This window comes from Anomaloglossus baeobatrachus, chromosome 8 (assembly GCF_048569485.1).
Source record: "Anomaloglossus baeobatrachus isolate aAnoBae1 chromosome 8, aAnoBae1.hap1, whole genome shotgun sequence".
Lineage (NCBI taxonomy): Eukaryota > Metazoa > Chordata > Amphibia > Anura > Aromobatidae > Anomaloglossus > Anomaloglossus baeobatrachus.
This window is the reverse complement of record NC_134360.1, coordinates 128458845-128478372: the sequence shown is the minus strand read 5'-3', so window position 1 is coordinate 128478372 and position 19528 is coordinate 128458845. Positions and strand designations below refer to the sequence as shown.

Here is a 19528-nt window from a genome sequence, read left to right as displayed (position 1 = left end):
CTTCGCTGCTGTGCCCTGGACACTAACATTGGTGAGGAACCCTAATGATTCCCTCATCGGGCAGATTTATCAGGTGAGCCTGAAGCGTCTTCCTGAACTAGGGCTCTGCACCCCGCCAGTTCTCGATCCCGTGAGTACTTACACCGTACTCTCCCTGGCGACCGTACTCCTTTAGCCCAACAAGTCACTTTACACTCTGTCTGCACGTCAACTTCTGACGGACTGTCTGGATGTCCATCTCTTGTCAACTGCTCTTGCAAGCCCTCCTCCTCCCAGGTTTCTGAATAGCGTATTGGATAAGTCCCAACCAATAGGTGGCCATCCATCAGATCTGTCTCTAGCCACTACCCAGTCTGGGAAAAAGGACATGGATGTGTGTATTTGAATGGTATTTACCGGCACTGGTCTTCCAGGAACCTGGGGTTAGCACTGCACCTGTTACCGGGTGCAATACCCTGTGGCACCTGACACCTCAGGGGCGCCACATTATCGCGGAGGGGGTCTATGGGCCTGCAGTCTGCCAGAAGAAGCTGAAGGCACCGCGCGAGAACAGAGGACAAGTGAGAATAATGTTTATTGTGTGTAAAATGGGGACCTGTATGAGAGCATTACTATCAATGGTCTCATGCAGCACCGTCGTATAAGACGACCCCCGACTTTTGAGAAGATTTTCAGGGGTTAAAAATTAAGGCCCTGTCACACACAGAGATAAATATTTGGCAGATCTGTGGTTGCAGTGAAATCATGGACATATTGTTCCATTTGTACACAGCCACAAACCTGGCACTGATTGTCCACAATTTCACTGCAACCACAGATCTGCTGCAGATTTATCTCTGTGTGTGACAGGGCCTTTAGTCTTATACGCCGTAAAATACGGTACATTATGGATTCCGCAAATGTACAAGTTTTAATGTTCAATAAATCATTAATCATTAGCAGGAACTATTGTAAACATCTGGTACATAGTAGTACCAGTATTACAGGAATTGTAGAATAGAGTACTTGACTAGAATATCTCAGAACTTCTGTGGTTCCACCAACCAAGATCATACAAACTACATTACACAAGAGTCATTGCTGCTTGTCTATTTCTATTTAGTGAAATAGGTTGATAAAGGGCGGGATTCAAAGCTATTTAGGACCACAAGGAAGAAAGTTCGACCCCAGGAGTTCTCCGGTCTTCCCCCCACTCACCCCCTTCCATAAGTTGAGCAGTAATGGGGGAATTCAATCCATCTACCTGAAATGCTTTAGAAATTTTCCAGGGCACCTCTGGGATATACAGCGGGTGAAATAAGTATTGAACACGTCAATTTTCTAAGTAAATACATTTGTAAGGAGCTATTGACATGAAGAATTTATAATTGTATGGCTCTTGGGGAAACATGCTTAGGGACTTCATGGCATGCTGTCAGTGCTCATCGCTTATTGGTCCCACATCTATCTCCCACTTGGTTCTTGTCAGATCATGTAGTGGTTCTGTGCTCCCTACCAGCAAAAGGACATATAAGTGGGATATAAGCACAGAACCAGATGGATACAGCAGCACCTGAGGCACAAAGAAGTTCAGCAAGACAGGGACAAGGTCTGCAGGACATGTCGCTATTGTAGGCAGCAGAAAATAGAATTGTTTGGAAGATTCCGCTCTTTTATTAGTGTCTGGAAAGACTTAAGAGATCCATTCACAAAGAGCTAACCAAGGTAAGTCAATCCCACCTGTTCTCGGGCAAACGTTTACTATCACATTCTGCCTCCGTAGTCAAAGGGTGCGTGCCCACGATCAGTGTTCATAGTGTTTTGGACACAGCATGCTTCAGCTGCATCCAAAGCGCTGCATTGTACAGTACAAGCACAGTGGATGGATTTCTAGAAATCCCGTGCTCACGGTGCTTGTTTTTCACGCAGCAAACACTGACCTGCGGTGCGACTGTCTGAGCTGCAACATGTCAGCTGTTTGCTGCAGAGAGAAACCAAGGGAAAAATTGTGAAAACATACCCTGCTGTAACTAAATAAATAAAAGCATAGTGCATATAAACTTAGGGTACTTAGTAAACACTGTTTTTGATCAAAAAAAGCATAAAGCTATCCCACCAACGCCAAGGTGTACCCAGTTGGGATAGTTTTTTTGTATTCAGTACAAACAGGGAGTGGCCCCCTTCTCAGCGAGCTGGACATTTCATCCTGTGAATCCCCCTGACTGTGTGTGTCCTATTGGGACCTGGTCGCTCTCAGCCCTTAGCCACATTGAGGCCTATTTAAGACCCATGGTAAGGTTTTAATATTAGAGAGTGTAGGTACTATCCCAACTGGGTACACCTTGGCGTTGGTGGGATAGCTTTATGCTTTTTTTGATCAAAAACAGTGTTTACTAAGTACCCTATGTTTATATGCACTATGCTTTTATTTAGTTACAGCAGGGTATGTTTTCACAATTTTTCCCTTGGTTTCTCTTTGTCTAATGGCCAGTGTGAACATGAGCTCACAAGCTCCATGTATACCATCTCATACTCCGGCTCACTTTTTTGTTTTTATGTTTGCTGCAGAGGCGCAAGTGTCCTCAGTAGGGAGAACAGCAGAGAGAGACCGCAGCGCACTGAACCCTGATCGTGGGTATGAGCAGCTGTGTTCTCCTGTGGAGGAGTCTGGCGACCCTACAGATCAAGACTCGCTGAGTCCAGGACGCAGCGAGTCCTGATCATGTGCACATACCCTCAGTCAAACTATTCCACAGAGTAGTCCACCTCCTATTAGTGGCTGCTTTAGTGACTACAAAAACCTCTTCAAAGTGGGGCAAAACTATAGTTAATTCCTCATGTAAATCTGCTCAGCGCAGCTACAAAACTTTCCATTGATGAATATTGTGCTGAAATAGAGGCTAAATATTTATTCAGTGCATTCATGATGTTCACATTATCACACACTTCAATAATGTGCCTGATGGTTCAGTTGTACTAGTTTAATAATTTTTTTAAAGGGAATGTGTCAGCACGACCCCTAAACTGTTTATATACAGGTGTAGCCCAGTGAAAGAGGAGCCTCTTATACTATCAATCCATTGCCAGAATCTTGAGACATCCACATTTTTAGCCATGTGTAAATGAGGCTTTAAATACATTCTCCCGCTTAAGGTGCTTAACGAAACGCTGCCTTTTTGGGTTAATATTTTTGGCATGTCCCTCTGATCACATGCAGAGTGGGGTGCGGAGAGCAGACTTGAGTGTCATTACAAACCCCTCCGCATCTTCAGCTCATAGCCATGTTGGCTCTACTATGCTCCCCACACATGGACAGTGTAGAGGTGTGTGTAATGACGCTCAGGTCAGCTCTCACTCCACCTTCTATAATCGGAGGTAGGGAGACTCCAAGAATATAACCTGAAGAAGCAGGTTAGTTACTTGCATTCTCCCACCCATTGCAATAAAGAGGTTGATTTCTCAAGATTCAGGCAACAGATTGGCAATATGTCGGTACCGATGAGTTAATTTTTTTTGCTGGGCTTCATGTGCCTAAATGCAGTGTAGGGGGTGTCACTTACTGACAGATTAGCTTTAAATTACTAAGGGGTTTATTTCAAGTATTTTAGGGGTATCCTTGTACAGATTAAAATCTATTGTAACTTTTTGAACAATTCATAAAACGTTTGATCAATACACTATATATCTATTTTCAGTTTTGATGGCCGCGTGGTGGCAAAACTACCCTTTGTCCCTCTGTCCTACATTCAAGGGCTATCACATAGGAACCTATTGGGAGAAGATTATACCGACTGCTCCTTTATTTTCCTCTACATACTTTGCACTATGTCTATCCGCCAGGTAAGTAGGGTTATCACTTGGATAATATGCAACTTAGAATCATTCACACACTGAAGAGAGTTTGATCGGGGGGGGGGGGCGCGCGCATGTGATGAAATGTCGGCTGGGCTCCTCGATCTGGAGAGTAGCTTTGTCTGTATGGGGCCAGGACATGAGCTTTATTTGTGTTGTTTTTTTGTATCTCTGTATACAGCAAATCCTCCTAATGCAGCAAATATGTGGAGTGAGGCAGCACATCCAATGAAATGAACCCTTTATTGTAAAGTGCTATGGAATTAATAGCGCTATATAAATGAATAAAATTATTATTATTATTAATTATTATTATTATTATTAACCCATGCTTTCCAAAAACTGTGACTATTGGTAACTGTTGGATTAGTGGCGTGCACCCCTGTCATACTGCCTGATGCATACCTGATTAATAATAGCTGTAGAAGCTAAATCCGCAATATGAGTATATACCACTTTACGTATCACGATGTACAAGTACTTCACAATGTGAAGTCACCTGCCTCATCAGGACATAAATGAACATCCTGGGGATGGTGTGGGCATAGATGTGCTTGTGTTGGCCACACGGGGAGTCTACTATAACACGCCGACCATATTTGCTGGGACCAAAACCTGCCCTGATCCCAGCAGTGTAACTCATCAGTCAAAAGTGACCACGTCAAGTGAGGAGTTTGACAGAGGAGAACGTTCTTTCAGCCCTTCGGCACAGCTGTAACTATGACATACCAGTATATCGTACTCCAGTAACGGGTTAAAAATAAGAGAAAAAAATGAACAGCAGGATGGTACTTTGTAGGTGGAGTAGGCAGGCACTGATGGAGGAAGTGTGCTACCTGTCGGACAGACCCCGCTCTGCTTCTTCTTGGTAACAGTAGTCTAGTTGTAATGATATTCCGGATGTGCATATAACCGACCAGAAGGATTGATGCAGGAGGCTGAAGGATTGCTAAAGAATGAAAGTAACGATAACAAGTGTTTGGGGATTCATTACAGGGAAAATCTGATCTTTTTGTGTTTGTGGAGCACCGCAATTCAATAGGTCAAAATCATAGATGGAAAAACTAACCCAAACTCACTTCAGTAGAACACCAAATATAACGAAACCCCAAATTTGCTGATGACAGATAAGTGGAATCCTTGGGCTGTGTGCACACGTTGCGTTTTTTCCTGCTTGTTGGGTGCATTTAAAACTGCAGTGTGTCATTGGCAAAATGCATGCCTTGTGCTTCCCCAGCAAAGTCTGAGAAGTCAGAAAATTCCATGCGCACGTTGCTTTTTTAAACGCAGCGTTTTAGATGCCAAATATTTGACACATTTAAAAAAGCAGCATGTCACTTCTTTTGTGCGTTTTGGTTGCATTTTCCACCCATTGAAATCAATGAGGTGTGTCAAAATGCAACCAAAATTTGTTGCGTTCTCCATGCTTTTTTGACAAATAAAACGCAGGTCTGTCTGTCTGTCTGTCTGTCTCTCTGTCTGTCTGTCTCTCTGTCTCTGTCTCTCTCTGTGGTTCGTTCGGTCAGTCTCTCTCTGTCTCTCCCTCTCGGTCTCTCCCTCTCGGTCTCTCCCTCTCGGTCTCTCCCTCTCATCTCCAAACAGTCCTCCAGGTCCGGCATAAGTCCCACGATGCTTTCAACTCTGCTACATCAGAAGCTGACAGTAAGCAACCACAGACCACGACCGCTCTGTCAGCTTCACGGAACAACTGAAGTGAGTCGCGCTATCAGCGGTGCCGTCACTCAGGTTACCCGTGGCCACCGCTGGATTCTCCCAACTGTCACAGCAAATCGCCCGAGTGACTGAAGTGAGTTGTGCGATCAGTGGTGCCCTCACTCAGGTGATTTGCGGTCTCGGGTGGAGGACTCCAGCTGGCCGTGGGTAACCTGAGTGACTGCACCGCTGATCGCGCGGCTCACTTCAGTCACTCAGGGGATTTGCGGTCACCGGTGAGTCCTTCACTGGTGACTGCAAATCAGGCTGCGGCACACAGACAGAGCTGCGCGATGACAATGAAGTCGGGTGAAGTTCATTCCAGTTCATTCTCATCGCGCGACTCTGTCTCTCAGCCAGCCATGCTCTATGGGGATGTAGCAGAGTTGAGTGGGACCGCACTGTCAAAGATGCATCCAAAATGCAAGCGTTTTGGATGCATTTTTTTTTTGTCAAACGCAGTTTTTACAGTTGTCAAGCTGCAGTTTATTTGTCAAGCGAAAATGCAGTGTGCGCACATACCCTTACTTGTATTGCTATAGGCGGTAGCTTCCTCATGGGTTCATGGTGCAGAATAGCATAAAAAGTAAGACCTAAAACAGAACTGAACATTTTATAAGTTAAGTAACTAGATAAGTGATATAACTCAGCCTGAGGAAAAATATAAGTCCTCACATGCTTCCATTTAAGTTTATTCTTAAATAAAGTTAAGTTATTAACTTAAGTTATTCTTACTGGAAAGCGACAGTAAAAAAAAATGTTCAGCATAATGGTGAGGGTTAATCATCATCAGTGTTTGTATGAGAGTGCTCCTTATCTGGATCAGACATGTTGAAGGGAATCTGTCACCAGGTTTTTGCTCCCCCATCTGAGAGCAGCATAATATAGAGACAGAGCCCCTGATTCCAGCGATGTGTCACTTACTGAGCTGTTTGCTGTCATTTTGATAAAATCAATGTTTTCTCTGCTGCAGATCTACCAGTTATACAGAGCTCATGAATATCCTGGACTATCAGGCAGCATGCCAAGTAGTCCTGTAATGATGATCTACTGCTGATTAAGCAGTCATTTTATCAAAACTACACTAAGCAGCCCAGTAAGTGACACATCACTGGAATCAGGATCTCTGCCCCATATGTTATGCTGCTCTAGATAAGGTGGCAAAAACCTGGTGACAGATTTCCTTTGTGTTTTGAGGACTGCTCCTGTCATAAATCATGAGTATTTAACTCCAAATTATCGCTAATTGCTTTCACTTTTCCTCGTGTTTGTCTTGCTAAAGAAGACATGCTATCATTTAGTCACATGTTTGTGAGAGCATTGTTTTCTGGTTTTTTTCCCTTTGCCCTCCCCCCCTTACTCCCCCCCCCCCCCCTTCCCTTTCCATTATTTTTTTAGATCTGGCTCCTAATTCAGGATGAGATTTGTCTAAACCTGTTGTGAAGTTCCTTGTAAGGCCATGTTCAGGGTATTTTTTGCTCAGGTTTTTTCTGCAGTGAAACCACAGGAAATTGTCTGTTTTGCTGCAGGTTTTTTTTGCCGCGATTATGCACTTCCTCATTGATTTGTATGGGTGAAAAAAACGCATCAAAAACTGAAAAGGATTGATGTTCATTTTTTTTTTTTCTTTTTTCAAAAACTGAGGAAAAGCTAAGGTGGTTGATAAAACCATAAGGAAAAAGGTGTGTGTGTGTTTTCAGGAATCTCAGGCTTTGCTGGGACTGTGAAGGCAGAGTTTTATTAGCATGGATTTGTATAAAACCAAGGCAAAAAAACATGTAAAAAAAAAAAATGCCCTGTGTGAACATAGCCTTAGGACTTCAGTTTTTCACATACGAGCCCTACCATTGTTTTCCTCGGATAGAGCTTGTGCCTCTTGTAGTCTGTGGTGCTGTTCACATATGTTTGTGGACTGAATGGTCTGCATCACATCAGAGTATGTTCAATTTTGATCCATGCTTCCGATGATCAAACTAGCAAATACAAATCTACAGGTCCATGATAAAAAATTGGACACGTGCGTGCCATCCGTGTGCTCTCCGTATTTCACTGACTCACTTGGATAGGCTTGAAAAACCTTCATTATATATGTATAGACAGATCTTTCTTTTTTCTGCATCGAGAAAAACTGCTGAAACTGATGGGGATAACTGTCACTTTAACAGATAGTGATGAAGACTGGGAACTCATCCTCAGATTTCTTACACTTTCCTTCAGCTAAGGATGCTTCATGTGTTGTCCTGTTCCTTTCCCAGGGAAGCGCGTAAATCCTGTGTCTGGGCTTGTGACTTCCTGTGTTTAGTGGCCCAGACTGTGGGAATGCAAAATTAGGTGTGGTTTCTTAATGTCCTCTATCCTGTGTTCATTTTAGGCACTAGCTGTATGTACAGGACCCATTAGGCTTCTTGTGTATTCTATACTTCAGAAGACGTAGTATTTCCCGATATTCTACATCTGCAGATTTTACTTTACTCTTGCCTAGTATGTTTGCTTTATCTCATGCCTTCATGTCATCACTTATCACTGAAGGCAAAATAAATGTTTTTCTTCTTTTGCTCTTGTGAAGTCAGAAATGCTCCCATCTTCTCATTGAAGCAGCCTGTGATCTGCATAGTGAGCGCTAACTGTACATCTCAAGGTTTTCAGTTAAAGGGAACCTGTCACCTAAAATATGAATTCTGAGCTATCAGCAGACGCATGTGTGCCCTAATTACACCTCCCTACCCATCCCTGTGTTATAAAATTGTATAATATGAAAGTAATAAAAAACGTTTTATTACCTTCATATTTCGTATGTAAATAGCAGGGAATATGGTCACAGGGGCGGAGCCTTGCCCTGCATACTTTCCGTGGTATCACGCCCCTGTGGGCGTGATACCATGGAGTCACATGAGCAACGTCCCCGTCGCTCATTCTATCCTGCGCGCATTGTGGCAGGCTTCGTTTCCAGGTGTTCACGCGCCGGCTTGAGATGCGCAGTGCGCGTCTGAAACTGACAAGGAGAACCCGGAAGAGAAGCCTGCGGCAATAGTAAGTGTAAACGGCCGCAGGATAGAATGAGCGACGGTGACGTCGCTCATGTGACTCCATGGTGTCACGCCCACAGGGGCGTGATACCATGGAAAGTATGCAGGGCAAGGCTCCGCCCCTGTGACCATATTCCCTGCTATTTACATACGAAATATGAAGGTAATAAGTTTATTACTTTCATATTATACAATTTTATAACACAGGGATGGGTAGGGAGGTGTAATTAGGGAACACATGCGCCTGCTGATGGCTCAGAACGCATATTCTAGATGACAGGTTCCCTTTAAGCAAATTGTGGGATAATTTGGAAAAGTAACATCAAACTCTTTCTGTTTTTGCAGAATATCCAGAAGATGCTGGGACTTGCACCCTCACGGGCTGCTACCAAGCAGGCTGGGGGATTCTTGGGACCCCCTCCACAAGCTGGAAAATTCTCCTAGTGGAACTGGAATAATTGGAATAGACAATCGCTGCTGCCGCTGGTGGACCCCAAGTGTTAAAGCCATTGACTTCACTTCATGTCATTTCTAAAGACTAAACTCGTGAAAACTTTCATGTGTTTTTTTTTTTTTCCACTGGAAAAATGAACAAATGTTTTACAGAAAATGTAATCTATTGTAAAATAAAATATGTATAAGGTCGGGAGCAACACTTTATACAAATAAGCAAAATCTAGAATAAAAATCAGGGATGTTTAATTAAAAAAAAAAGTTATGAAAAATCGTGTATCAAGTAATGCATCTGAAAATGTGTGTTTAGTTACTCATGAACTGTAGATAGTTACTTTTAGCAACTGCGTTAGGGACAAAGACTGAGGCGGGTTCAAATTTACAATGACTAACAGTATTTTGTTACATTTACTTAGAATTTCATCCTGAAAGAGCAAATTTCTATAATTGAATTGTTAGATCTGATTAAACATTAATTTATTGGGGGAAAAAGAAATTGGCTTTACTTTGTGATCCTCCTTGCACCACTTTTCTGTACCCTTTCGTTAATATAGTTTTTCATTGATGTGTGGTTCAGGTCAGGTGCACACAATACATTTTGAAATAAATTTTTTGCCATTTTTTCGAAGTACGGAAAAGGCTTCTTGAATCATTTTTCTCTGTTTTGTTGCACAGAGGAAGCATCGCGAAAAGCAAGTACGCTTCTATTATCACTAAACGGGTTTTTCTTGCAACGCTGTTCATTTGAAAATGCAGTTTGTCAGCACAAATCAAATAGTGACAACAAATGTTTTGTGAAGTGTGATACATTACATATTCATTCTGAATGACTAAAGGCTACTTTACATGCTGCGACATCGCTAGCGATCTCATTAGCGATGTGAAATTCTAAATCGCAAGTGCGATCTTTCGAGATCGCACATGCGTAAAATGACCTATGTTCGATCTCAAAAGATCGCACTTGCGATCTAGAATTTCACATCGCTAACGAGATCGCTAGCGATGTCGCAGCATGTAAAGTACCCTTTAGGCTGCTTTCACACATCCGGTTTGAGCAGTGCGGCTCAATCCGGCTCAAAAACCTATGCAACGGATGCGTCGAAAAAAACGGATCCGTTGCATAATTTTTCCATGCGGCCCATCTGGTTTTTCACGGATGCGGCTTGATACTGAGCATGTGCAGTGCAAAAAAACTGCATCCGGCCGCTGGACGTGTTTTTTGCCGCAGGACGCCGCATCCGGTGTCCATAGGCTTGCATTGGAAATTGCGCCGCATTGGCTGGATGCGGCGCGATGCGGTTTTTTTTCGCCAGACAAAAAAACATGCCAGGCAATGTTCCATCCGGCCGCCGCATGGGCTAAATATGCCGCATCCGGCAAAAAACGGACGGAACGCAAGGCCATGTGGCACAATCCGGCGCTAATGAAAGTCTATGCGGAAAAAACACAACCGGCGGCAAAAAAAAAAACCTTGCGTTTTTTCTGCAAAACGCCGGATTGTGCCGCACAGCCAAAACCGGATGTGTGAAAGCACCCTTAAGCAGAAGCTTCGACAACAGATTCTTAACCCCTTAGAACCAAAATCCGTTTGCACCTTCCTGATGGGGCCAAATTCTGACCATCTTTGTAGTGAAATGCTTCATCATATCCCAGTGATTGATATTTTTGTGAGATATTGTGCTTCGTATTAGTGGTAAATGTAGTTGGATATTTGTGTTTTATTAATGTAAAAAAATTGAAATTTGATACATTTTTAAAAATTCACTTTAATTTTTAAACTTTATATTTTCTCTGCTTTTAAAACAGTCATGGCACTCAAAATAACGAACTTTCCATATGTCTACTTTACTTCAGCATCATTTTTTAAACTTTTTTTTGTTAAAAGGGTTAAGTTTAGCAACAATTTTTCATTTTTCCCACAAGTTACAAAACTTTCATACCCACTTATCAATTGAAGTGACTTTTTGAGTCCTATATGTAAAAAAACCTTCACTTTTCAAAGTTTTCTAAATCACATTCAAGAAGGTTTAAACCTTCAGGTGTTTCACTGGAATAAAAACCCAGCAGAAACAAAAAAATGAAAAATGTGTTATTTATCCACAACCATGTTGCTTTTAGCCCTACATTTTTCATTCTCACAAAGGGTAACAGGAGAAAATGCACCATACATTTAATTGTGCAATTTCACCTGAACTTGATACCCCATATGTGGTCAGAAACTACTGTTTGGTACTCGTCGGGGCTCAGAAGAGAGAGCGCTATTTGAACTTTGGTGTGCAGCACAATTTTGGCTGGAATAGATTGCATACACCATGTCGTGTTTGCTGAGGTATCAAAACATAAATCTCCCACAACTGATCCCATTTTGTAAACTAAACCCATTATGGAATTCAACACCCTGAGATAAACATCTTGAACCCAAATGTGCTCCACAGAATTTTAAAACATTGAGAAGTGAAAAAAATGTTTGAAGAAAAAATTTCCACAGAAATGTTGCTTTAGACCCAAATTTAAAATTTTCTAAAGAATAGTAGAAATTGGATTGCATATTTTGTTATGCAATGTCTCCTGAGTATGATGACACTCCATGTCATTACTGTCTGTGCACATGGTAGTGCTCGGAAGGGAAGGAGTGGCACTTGATTTTTGAAGCGCCGTTCTTGGTGGAATACATTTGAAAAGGCAATGACATACCAAAACAGAACACCGCCTATAAATGATTCACAGTTCTGTGAAACATTGGGCTGTGAAAATAAAAAATTGCCTTTTTCTCCAATCACCATCCACGACAGCACCACAGGAGGATGACTCCCTGCCCTAATAGGGACAGGAAACACAGAGGTTAAAAGGCCCCTCCCTGCCTCTCAGCTCTATGGTGCTCTGTGGCTGGCAATCGAAGTTTCCCCCTTATTTGCATACTAAGCCCGGCAGCTGAGGTCGTGGCTCTGCCTCCTCTGTAGCTGCTCCCATCTCGCACGACTCGGGACTGCGCCTCCGGGTAAAGCGGAGCGGTGTACAAGACTGTGGTCTCCCTGAGCTTCGCGTCTCTCCCTCCCTCTGTGTGAAGCACATGCTGGAAGTGACTGCGGTTGTCACTTCCGGTTGCATTCCATGCAGGAGAACACGTGTGAACGGTGCGTCTTAGGCTGGAATGCACAGGGCCTCACTGTATGTTGCGTGCTCTGGAGGTGGCATTGCTAGCCACTCCGGTTGGGTTCCAATATGATGCGCACGCCACAGTCTAAGGGCAGCAGTTTGGCTGCACACCAATCCAGGCCCACCCACTATGACACCCCTCCCCCGCAGGGGAAGGAGCCAGCATCCAGGTGATGCCATGCTGGGGACCCGGCACTTATCCATAAGTACCCGGCCAGAAGACACCTCCAGGTTGGACCATAAACTCTTTATTATGGAGGGTGAACAGTCTTCCTGCTCTGCATCTGTGGAGCCCAGTGTAAATCCCGGCACAGTGAGTCCTGTGCTGGGGGTGTGGCTGCTCTCACATGCTTCTGTTCTCGTGTGCCTGTGTATAATGTGGGTTTCTCGTTTCTTGGGGCAGGTATCGGAGTATCCTATGTTCTCCCCCTCCTTAAGGGGACAAATTGCCCGCACCTAAAAAGGAGAAAACCACAAGCCTAAAATGTTTCATCGGTACTAGGAGGCTCTCTTCTATATATAAGAAAAGACTCTGCCAACCATGCACAGATAAAGTTACCAAGGAGGAACAGCCGTCTTTGGAGAAATTAAAGAGCTTGTACCTTAGGAAGTATGAGCTTCCTTAGCATCCTTATCCCAATCCCTACCACCACCCCACTGCCCCTACACCTAAAAAGCAGAAGAGACACCTAGTAGAGGAATCGGACTCCTTGGAATATCCATTTCATAGCCAAAAACAACAATTTTGATTAAAAAATCTATATATTTTTTTTTTTTTTTTAGAACACTTTAAAAAAGTAAGCAGATATTAATACATTAACATATTTAACGGATAAGCTAAGAACATTCCTCTACAACATACCATCAATATAATAAATACGTGTATATACCAGATATGCTAAAAATTGCAAAAAGACAAAGAATATTCACTCAAAATCATTACTGAAGCAAAAAATTCCAGAAATAGAAGTTTATAGATTTCACCACTAGAGGTCACTATTGTTTAAAAAAAAAAAAAATACAATTAGTCCCTAAGGTTTGTTTGAAAAAAAAATAAATATAGATATATTTATGCTAGTGCAAATAAGTAATAACCATAAATAGAATATTAATTGATATACATTTTTTATATATAATATATACAGTCATATGAAAAAGTTTGGGCACCCCTATTAATGTTAATCTTTTTTCTTTATAACAATTTGGGTTTTTGCAACAGCTATTAACTGATGGACTCAGTAATATTTCTGGATTGAAATGAGGTTTATTGTACTAACAGAAAATGTGCAATCCGCATTTAAACAAAATTTGACAGGTGCAAAAGTATGGGCACCCTTATCAATTTCTTGATTGGAACACTCCTAACTACTTTTTACTGACTTACTGAAGCACTAAATTGGTTTTTTAACCTCATTGAGCTTTGAACTTCATAGGCAGATGTATCCAATCATGAGAAAAGGTATTTAAGGTGGCCACTTGCAAGTTGTTCTATCTGAATCTCCTATGAAGAGTGGCATCATGGGCTCCTCAAAACAATTCTCAAATGATCTGAAAACAAAGATGCAACACAGTTGTTCAGGGGAAGGATACAAAAAGTTGTCTCAGAGATTTAAACTGTCAGTTTCCACTGTGAGGAACATAGTAAGAAAATGGAAGAACACAGGTACAGTTCTTGTTAAGCCCAGAAGTGGCAGGCCAAGAAAAATATCAGAAAGGCAGAGAAGAAGAATGGTGAGAACAGTCAAGGACAATCCACCGACCACCTCCAAAGACCTGCAGCATCATCTTGCTGCAGATGGTGTCAATATGCATCGGTCAACAATACAGCGCACTTTGCACAAGGATAAGCTGTATGGGAGAGTGATGCGAAATAAGCCGTTTCTGCAAGCACGCCACAAACAGAGTCGCCTGAGGTATGCAAAAGCACATTTGGACAAGCCAGTTACATTTTGGAAGAAGGTCCTGTGGACTGATGAAACAAAGATTGAGTTGTTTGGTCATACAAAAAGGCGTTATGCATGGAGGAAAAAAAAAACACGGCATTCCAAGAAAAGCACTTGCTACCCACAGTAAAATTTGGTGGAGGTTCCATCATGCTTTGGGGCTGTGTGGCCAATGCCGGCACCGGGAATCTTGTTAAAGTTGAGGGTCACATGGATTCAACTCAGTATCAGCAGATTCTTGACAATAATGTACAAGAATCAGTGATGGAGTTGAAGTTACGCAGGGGATGGATATTTCAGCAAGACAATGATCCAAAACACCGCTCCAAATCTACTCAGGCATTCATGCAGAGGAACAATTACAATGTTCTGGAATGGCCATCCCAGTCCCCAGACCTGAATATCATTGAACATCTGTGAGATGATTTGAAGCGTGCTGTCCATGCTCGGCGACCATCAAACTTAACTGAACTGGAATTGTTTTGTAAACAGGAATGATCAAATATACCTTCATCCAGGATCCAGGAACTCATTAAAAGCTACAGGAAGCGACTAGAGGCTGTTATTTTTGCAAAAGCAGGATCTACAAAATATTAATGTCACTTTTATGTTGAGGTGCCCATACTTTTGCACCTGTCAAATTTTGTTTAAATGGCGATTGCACATTTTCTGTTAGTACAATAAACCTCATTTCAATCCAGAAATATTACTGAGCGCATTAGTTATTAGATATATGAAACTGAAATAGCTGTTGCAAAAACCCAAATTGTTATAAAGAAAAAAGGTTAACATTAATACAGGTGCCCAAACATTTTCATATGACTGTATATATATATTGCACAGCCCAGAAAAATAGATCTTAGTTATTGCACAAATCCAAAGGATATCAAGGTGATATATAAGGACCAAGAAATTGGTTAGATTATGAACCGGAATATTGCACAAACCCTATAGAAAAATCTAATAAGGATAGCACTATGATTAAGTGGATATTGCACTGTCCGAAGAAATTAATGTTTAGCAGATAACCAAAAAGTCTTCTGCTTATTACACCCATATCCACCCTCACGAAGAAGCCCCCGGCGAAACAGGTACTGTCCTTGGCACATACTATCCCTACACAGTATTTTTCAGCCTTACACTGGTCCCTTCTGGCTGTCTTGTGCATCGCAGATAACTTACTGCTCTGCTATTCCGTGTGTCTGTTGCACTCCTGTGTAAGTAGAATTCTGTTAGGCCCTTTTTTATGTTTAATTATCCCTTTCTTGTCTGAATTTGTTAAAAAAAAAAAGTTTTTTTTTGCCAAAATACCTTGTTTGGTCACTCATATGATATTGTCAATAATGGGTATGTGCAATAAGCAGCAGACTTTTTGGTTATCGGCTAATCATTAATTTCGGACAGTGCTATATCCACTTAATCATAATGCTATCCTTATTAGATTTTTCTATAGGGTTTGTGCAGTATTCTGGTTCATAATCTAACAAATTTCTTGGTCCTTATATTTCATCTTGATATCCTTTGGGGTTGTGCAATAACTAACATCTATTTCTCTGGGCTGTGCAATAAATATATTTAAGTATCAATTAATCTATTTATGGTTTTATTATTACTTATTTGCACTAGCATAAATATAACTATATAGATATATATTTATTATTTTTTTTTTTTTAAACAAACCTTAAGGACGAATTGTATTATTTGTTTGCACAATAGTGACCTCTAGTGGTGAATTCTATAAACTTCTCTGGAATTTTTTACTTCAATTAAAATTTTGAGTAAATATTCTTCCTTGTTTTTTGCATTTTTTAGCATATCTGGTATACACATGTATTTATTATGTTGTTGGTATGTCTTAGAGGAATGTTAGCTTATCCCCTAAATATTTTCTTAATGTATTAATATCTGCTTACTTTTTTTTGATTGTTCTCAATAAAAATATATATATTTTTAAGCAAAATTGTTGTTTTTGGCTTTGAACTCTATATATGTTCTGTAGGTGTTATGGATAAGGAGTTAGCCATTGTTACTTTTTGGTCATTTATCGGTCTTTTCCTTGGAATATCCAGCCTCCTTATCAGAGGGGCCGTTTGAGGAAGACAAGTCAGCCTAAGCCCTGGAACTCCACCTTGATAGGAAAAAGTACTACTTTTTATCCGAGGACATGGACGAGTTATTAGGGGCAGTAAGGAACATAATGGGGGTAGAGGAGGAAGAGACCGTCAAGTTCGTCCAGGATGGGGTCTCAGAGCTAAAAAGACAATGTTTTTTCCGGTACATGAGAACATCCAAAATCTGATCCTTCAGGATTGGGAATTCCCAGAAAAACGCTTAACAATACCGATAGAACTCAAAGGAAGATTTCCCTTTGATGAGAAGGCTTCCAGACAGACTTCCCGAGAGTAGACGTCCAGGTCGTAAAGGTAGCAATGAAAACCACGCTACCAATGGAGGACTCTTCCCAACTTAGAGACCCCTTGGACCGTAAAATGGAAAGTCCCCTTAGGAAATTATGGGAAACATCGTCTACAGGTAGTACTAAAAAACAATATAGCCTCCACCTGTGTAGCCAGGTACATGGCCCACTGGTTAGACCAACTGGAGGATCACCTAGCAGGGGGTACTCCTAGATAAGACCTTCTAGCCTTTCTCCCTCTTCAGAAAGCCACTGGCTTCCTGGCAGACTCATCGGCTGAATCAGTCAGGGTAGCAGCCAAAGCCTCTGTGTTATCCAACGCAACCAGAAGTGCGCTATGGCATAAATTATGGAGTGGGGATTTCCCCTCAAAAAGTAAATTGTGCTCAATCCCCTTCCAGGGAAAACATGTATTTGGTTCTGTACTGGATGATTTACTAGAAAAGGCAGCGGATAAAAAAAAATCCTTGCCCAAACAAAAAGACCCGAGGAAAAAAATGTTTTGTCCCCCACAAAACCAACCACCGCAATACAAAGGGAAAGGTAAAACAGAGCGCTGGAGCTACCCTAAAAGTGGCAGGGGAAGAAATATTTTTTTCTCTCCTGCAACCAACCCCACAATAAAAAGTGACACCAGCCCGGTAGGAGGACAAATCCAGCGATTTCTCTTCCAGTGGCATAAAAATCTTCAAGCCCTTGGGTTCTCGACGTCATCAAGGAAAGGTTAAAGATAGAATTATCATCCTATCTCTCACAGTGGCTGAGAGTAGCCACCCTTCCAACTCAGGAATTGTGAAACCAGCTCCTGTCCAGCCTTCTGGAGCATCAGACCTTGGGCGTAATATCCCCAGTCCCACCAATGGAACAGGGTCATTATTCATACCTATTTATGGTAAAAAAAAAAAAAAACAACGGTTCCAACAGGGTAATACTGAACCTGAAACCTCTAAACAACGATGTCGTTTACAGGAAATTCAAAATGGTGTCAATAAAACCCACAATTCCCCTAATCGGACAAGACTATGTGATGACCACAATTGATCTACAAGATGCCTACTATGACGAAAATATCCACCCATCGTACAAAAGATTCCTAAGGTTCGCAATCTTACAGAACAGACACGTACTACACTTCCAGTACGATGTCCTCCCCTTTGGAGTATCCTCAGCTCGCAGGGTGTTCAAAATCATGGCAGAAGGAATATCTCACCGTAGAAAGTTAAACATTTGCATTGTCTCATATTTAGACGATCTCCTGATCATTGCGCCATCACCTACCATACTCAAAAACCACATCAGGACAACCCTGTGTGTCCTAGATTCCCTGAACGTCCGGGAAGTCAGAACTATACCCCTACACAAGGAGGAAATTCTTAGGCGTTCTAGACTCTGGAAGACAAAAATCTTTCCTTCCAGAGGACAGACAGCAGGAAGTAAAAGCCAAAGTAGCCGTGTTATGAGACCTAAGAACAACTTCCCTCAGATCAGCAATGTCGGTGCTTGGTTCAATGATGTCAAGCATCCCATCAGTAGCATAGGCACAATCCCACACAAGAATCTTGCAGACCCATATCCTTTCTTCGTGGGACAGGTCCCCAAAAACGCTGAAGAGAATTTCTCTACCTAGCCACGTGAAAGTTTCTTTCACTTGGTGGTAATACTAAAACATCTGAGGAGGGGAGTATGCTGGAACCAAATTCCTCTGGTCATGGTAACAACAGATGCCAACAAGAGAGGTTTGCAGTAGTAGTAGCCCAGACATCCTTCCAAGGAACCAGTACACAACAAACCAGCCTCAGGTCATCCAATTTCAGGGAGCTAAAAGCAGTGGAAGAGGCTCTAAAAGACACAGTCTCCCTAATCCAAAGGAAACATGTAAGGATCTACTCAGACAACATGACAACCGTGGCTCACCTGCATCACCAGGGAGGTACAAGATACGAAACCTTAAAAATGACCTAAGCCAGAATCTTTTCTTGGACAGAGCAACATCTCCTCTTCCTGTCAGCTTTTCACCTAAAAGGCATGGTCAATGTCCAGGTGGACGGATGTACATCCAGGCCAGTGAAACCTAAACGACGAGACCTTCCATAATCTAGTCAAACAATGGGGTCTCCCAGAAGTGGACTTTTTTGCAAATCAGTACAATGCAAAGCTAAACCAATATTTTTCTCTGAACCCTAAAGACCGATGCTTGGCAGTAGACGCCTTTGCTCAACCCTGGCCCTTCAGCCTCGCCAATGTGTTCCCACCAATTCCGGTTTTAGCACGAACTCTACAAAAAATCAGATCTGACAAGGTCACTACCATCCTAGTAGCACCGCTGTGACCCAACAGAAGCTGGTACGACGCTCTAACAAGCCTAGCCCAGGAAGGTCGCCTGATGTTACCGCAGATCATCAACCTCCTGCATCAAGGACCGATCCATCATATCAACCCACAGAAACTAAATCTATCTGCCAGGCTGCTGAAGCCGTGATTCTAAAGTCTACAAGACTTTCGGATAGTGTCATCAACATACTCAAGATGAGCAAAAAGCCAGTTACCAACGCCAAATATGGCAAGATTTGAAGAGTCTTTACAACATGGTTTAAATCGAACCCTCCAGACCCCTTTCACCCTACTGTGGCCCAGATTCTGGTTTTCCTCGAGAGTGGACTGGAAAAGGGCCTAAAACCAAATACCTTTAAAGTTCAAATTTCAGCGCTTGGATCATTCTTTGATCTAGATCTTGCAGGTCATCATTGGATCAAAAGAATCATGGCAGCAGCTGCCGGACTACATCCTAGGCAATCCATCTCAGTTCCCTCCTGGGATCTAAATATTGTCCTCAATGGGCTAACATTTCCTCCATTTGAACCCATTGCCTCTACAAGCCTGGAGACACTATCATGGAAAACAGCCTCTTTAGTGGCAATAATACAGCCAGAAGAGCGGGCGAACTTCAGGCCCTATCCCCAGGGAACCATACCTGAGGATCCTAGATGATA

General features: G+C 42.1%; 1 protein-coding gene across 1 annotated transcript in view; it reads left to right on the top strand.

Moving 5' to 3' along the window:
- TMCO1 (transmembrane and coiled-coil domains 1) overlaps positions 1-9651 on the top strand; it is a 38641-nt gene extending 28990 nt beyond the window's left edge. Inside the window, exons 4-5 of the mRNA XM_075322106.1 lie at positions 3675-3819; positions 8916-9651. Coding sequence (XP_075178221.1) covers positions 3675-3819; positions 8916-9014 — 244 coding nt within the window. The 3' untranslated portion in view covers positions 9015-9651. The remainder of the gene's footprint in view (positions 1-3674; positions 3820-8915) is intronic.
- The last annotated feature ends 9877 nt before the right edge of the window (positions 9652-19528 follow it).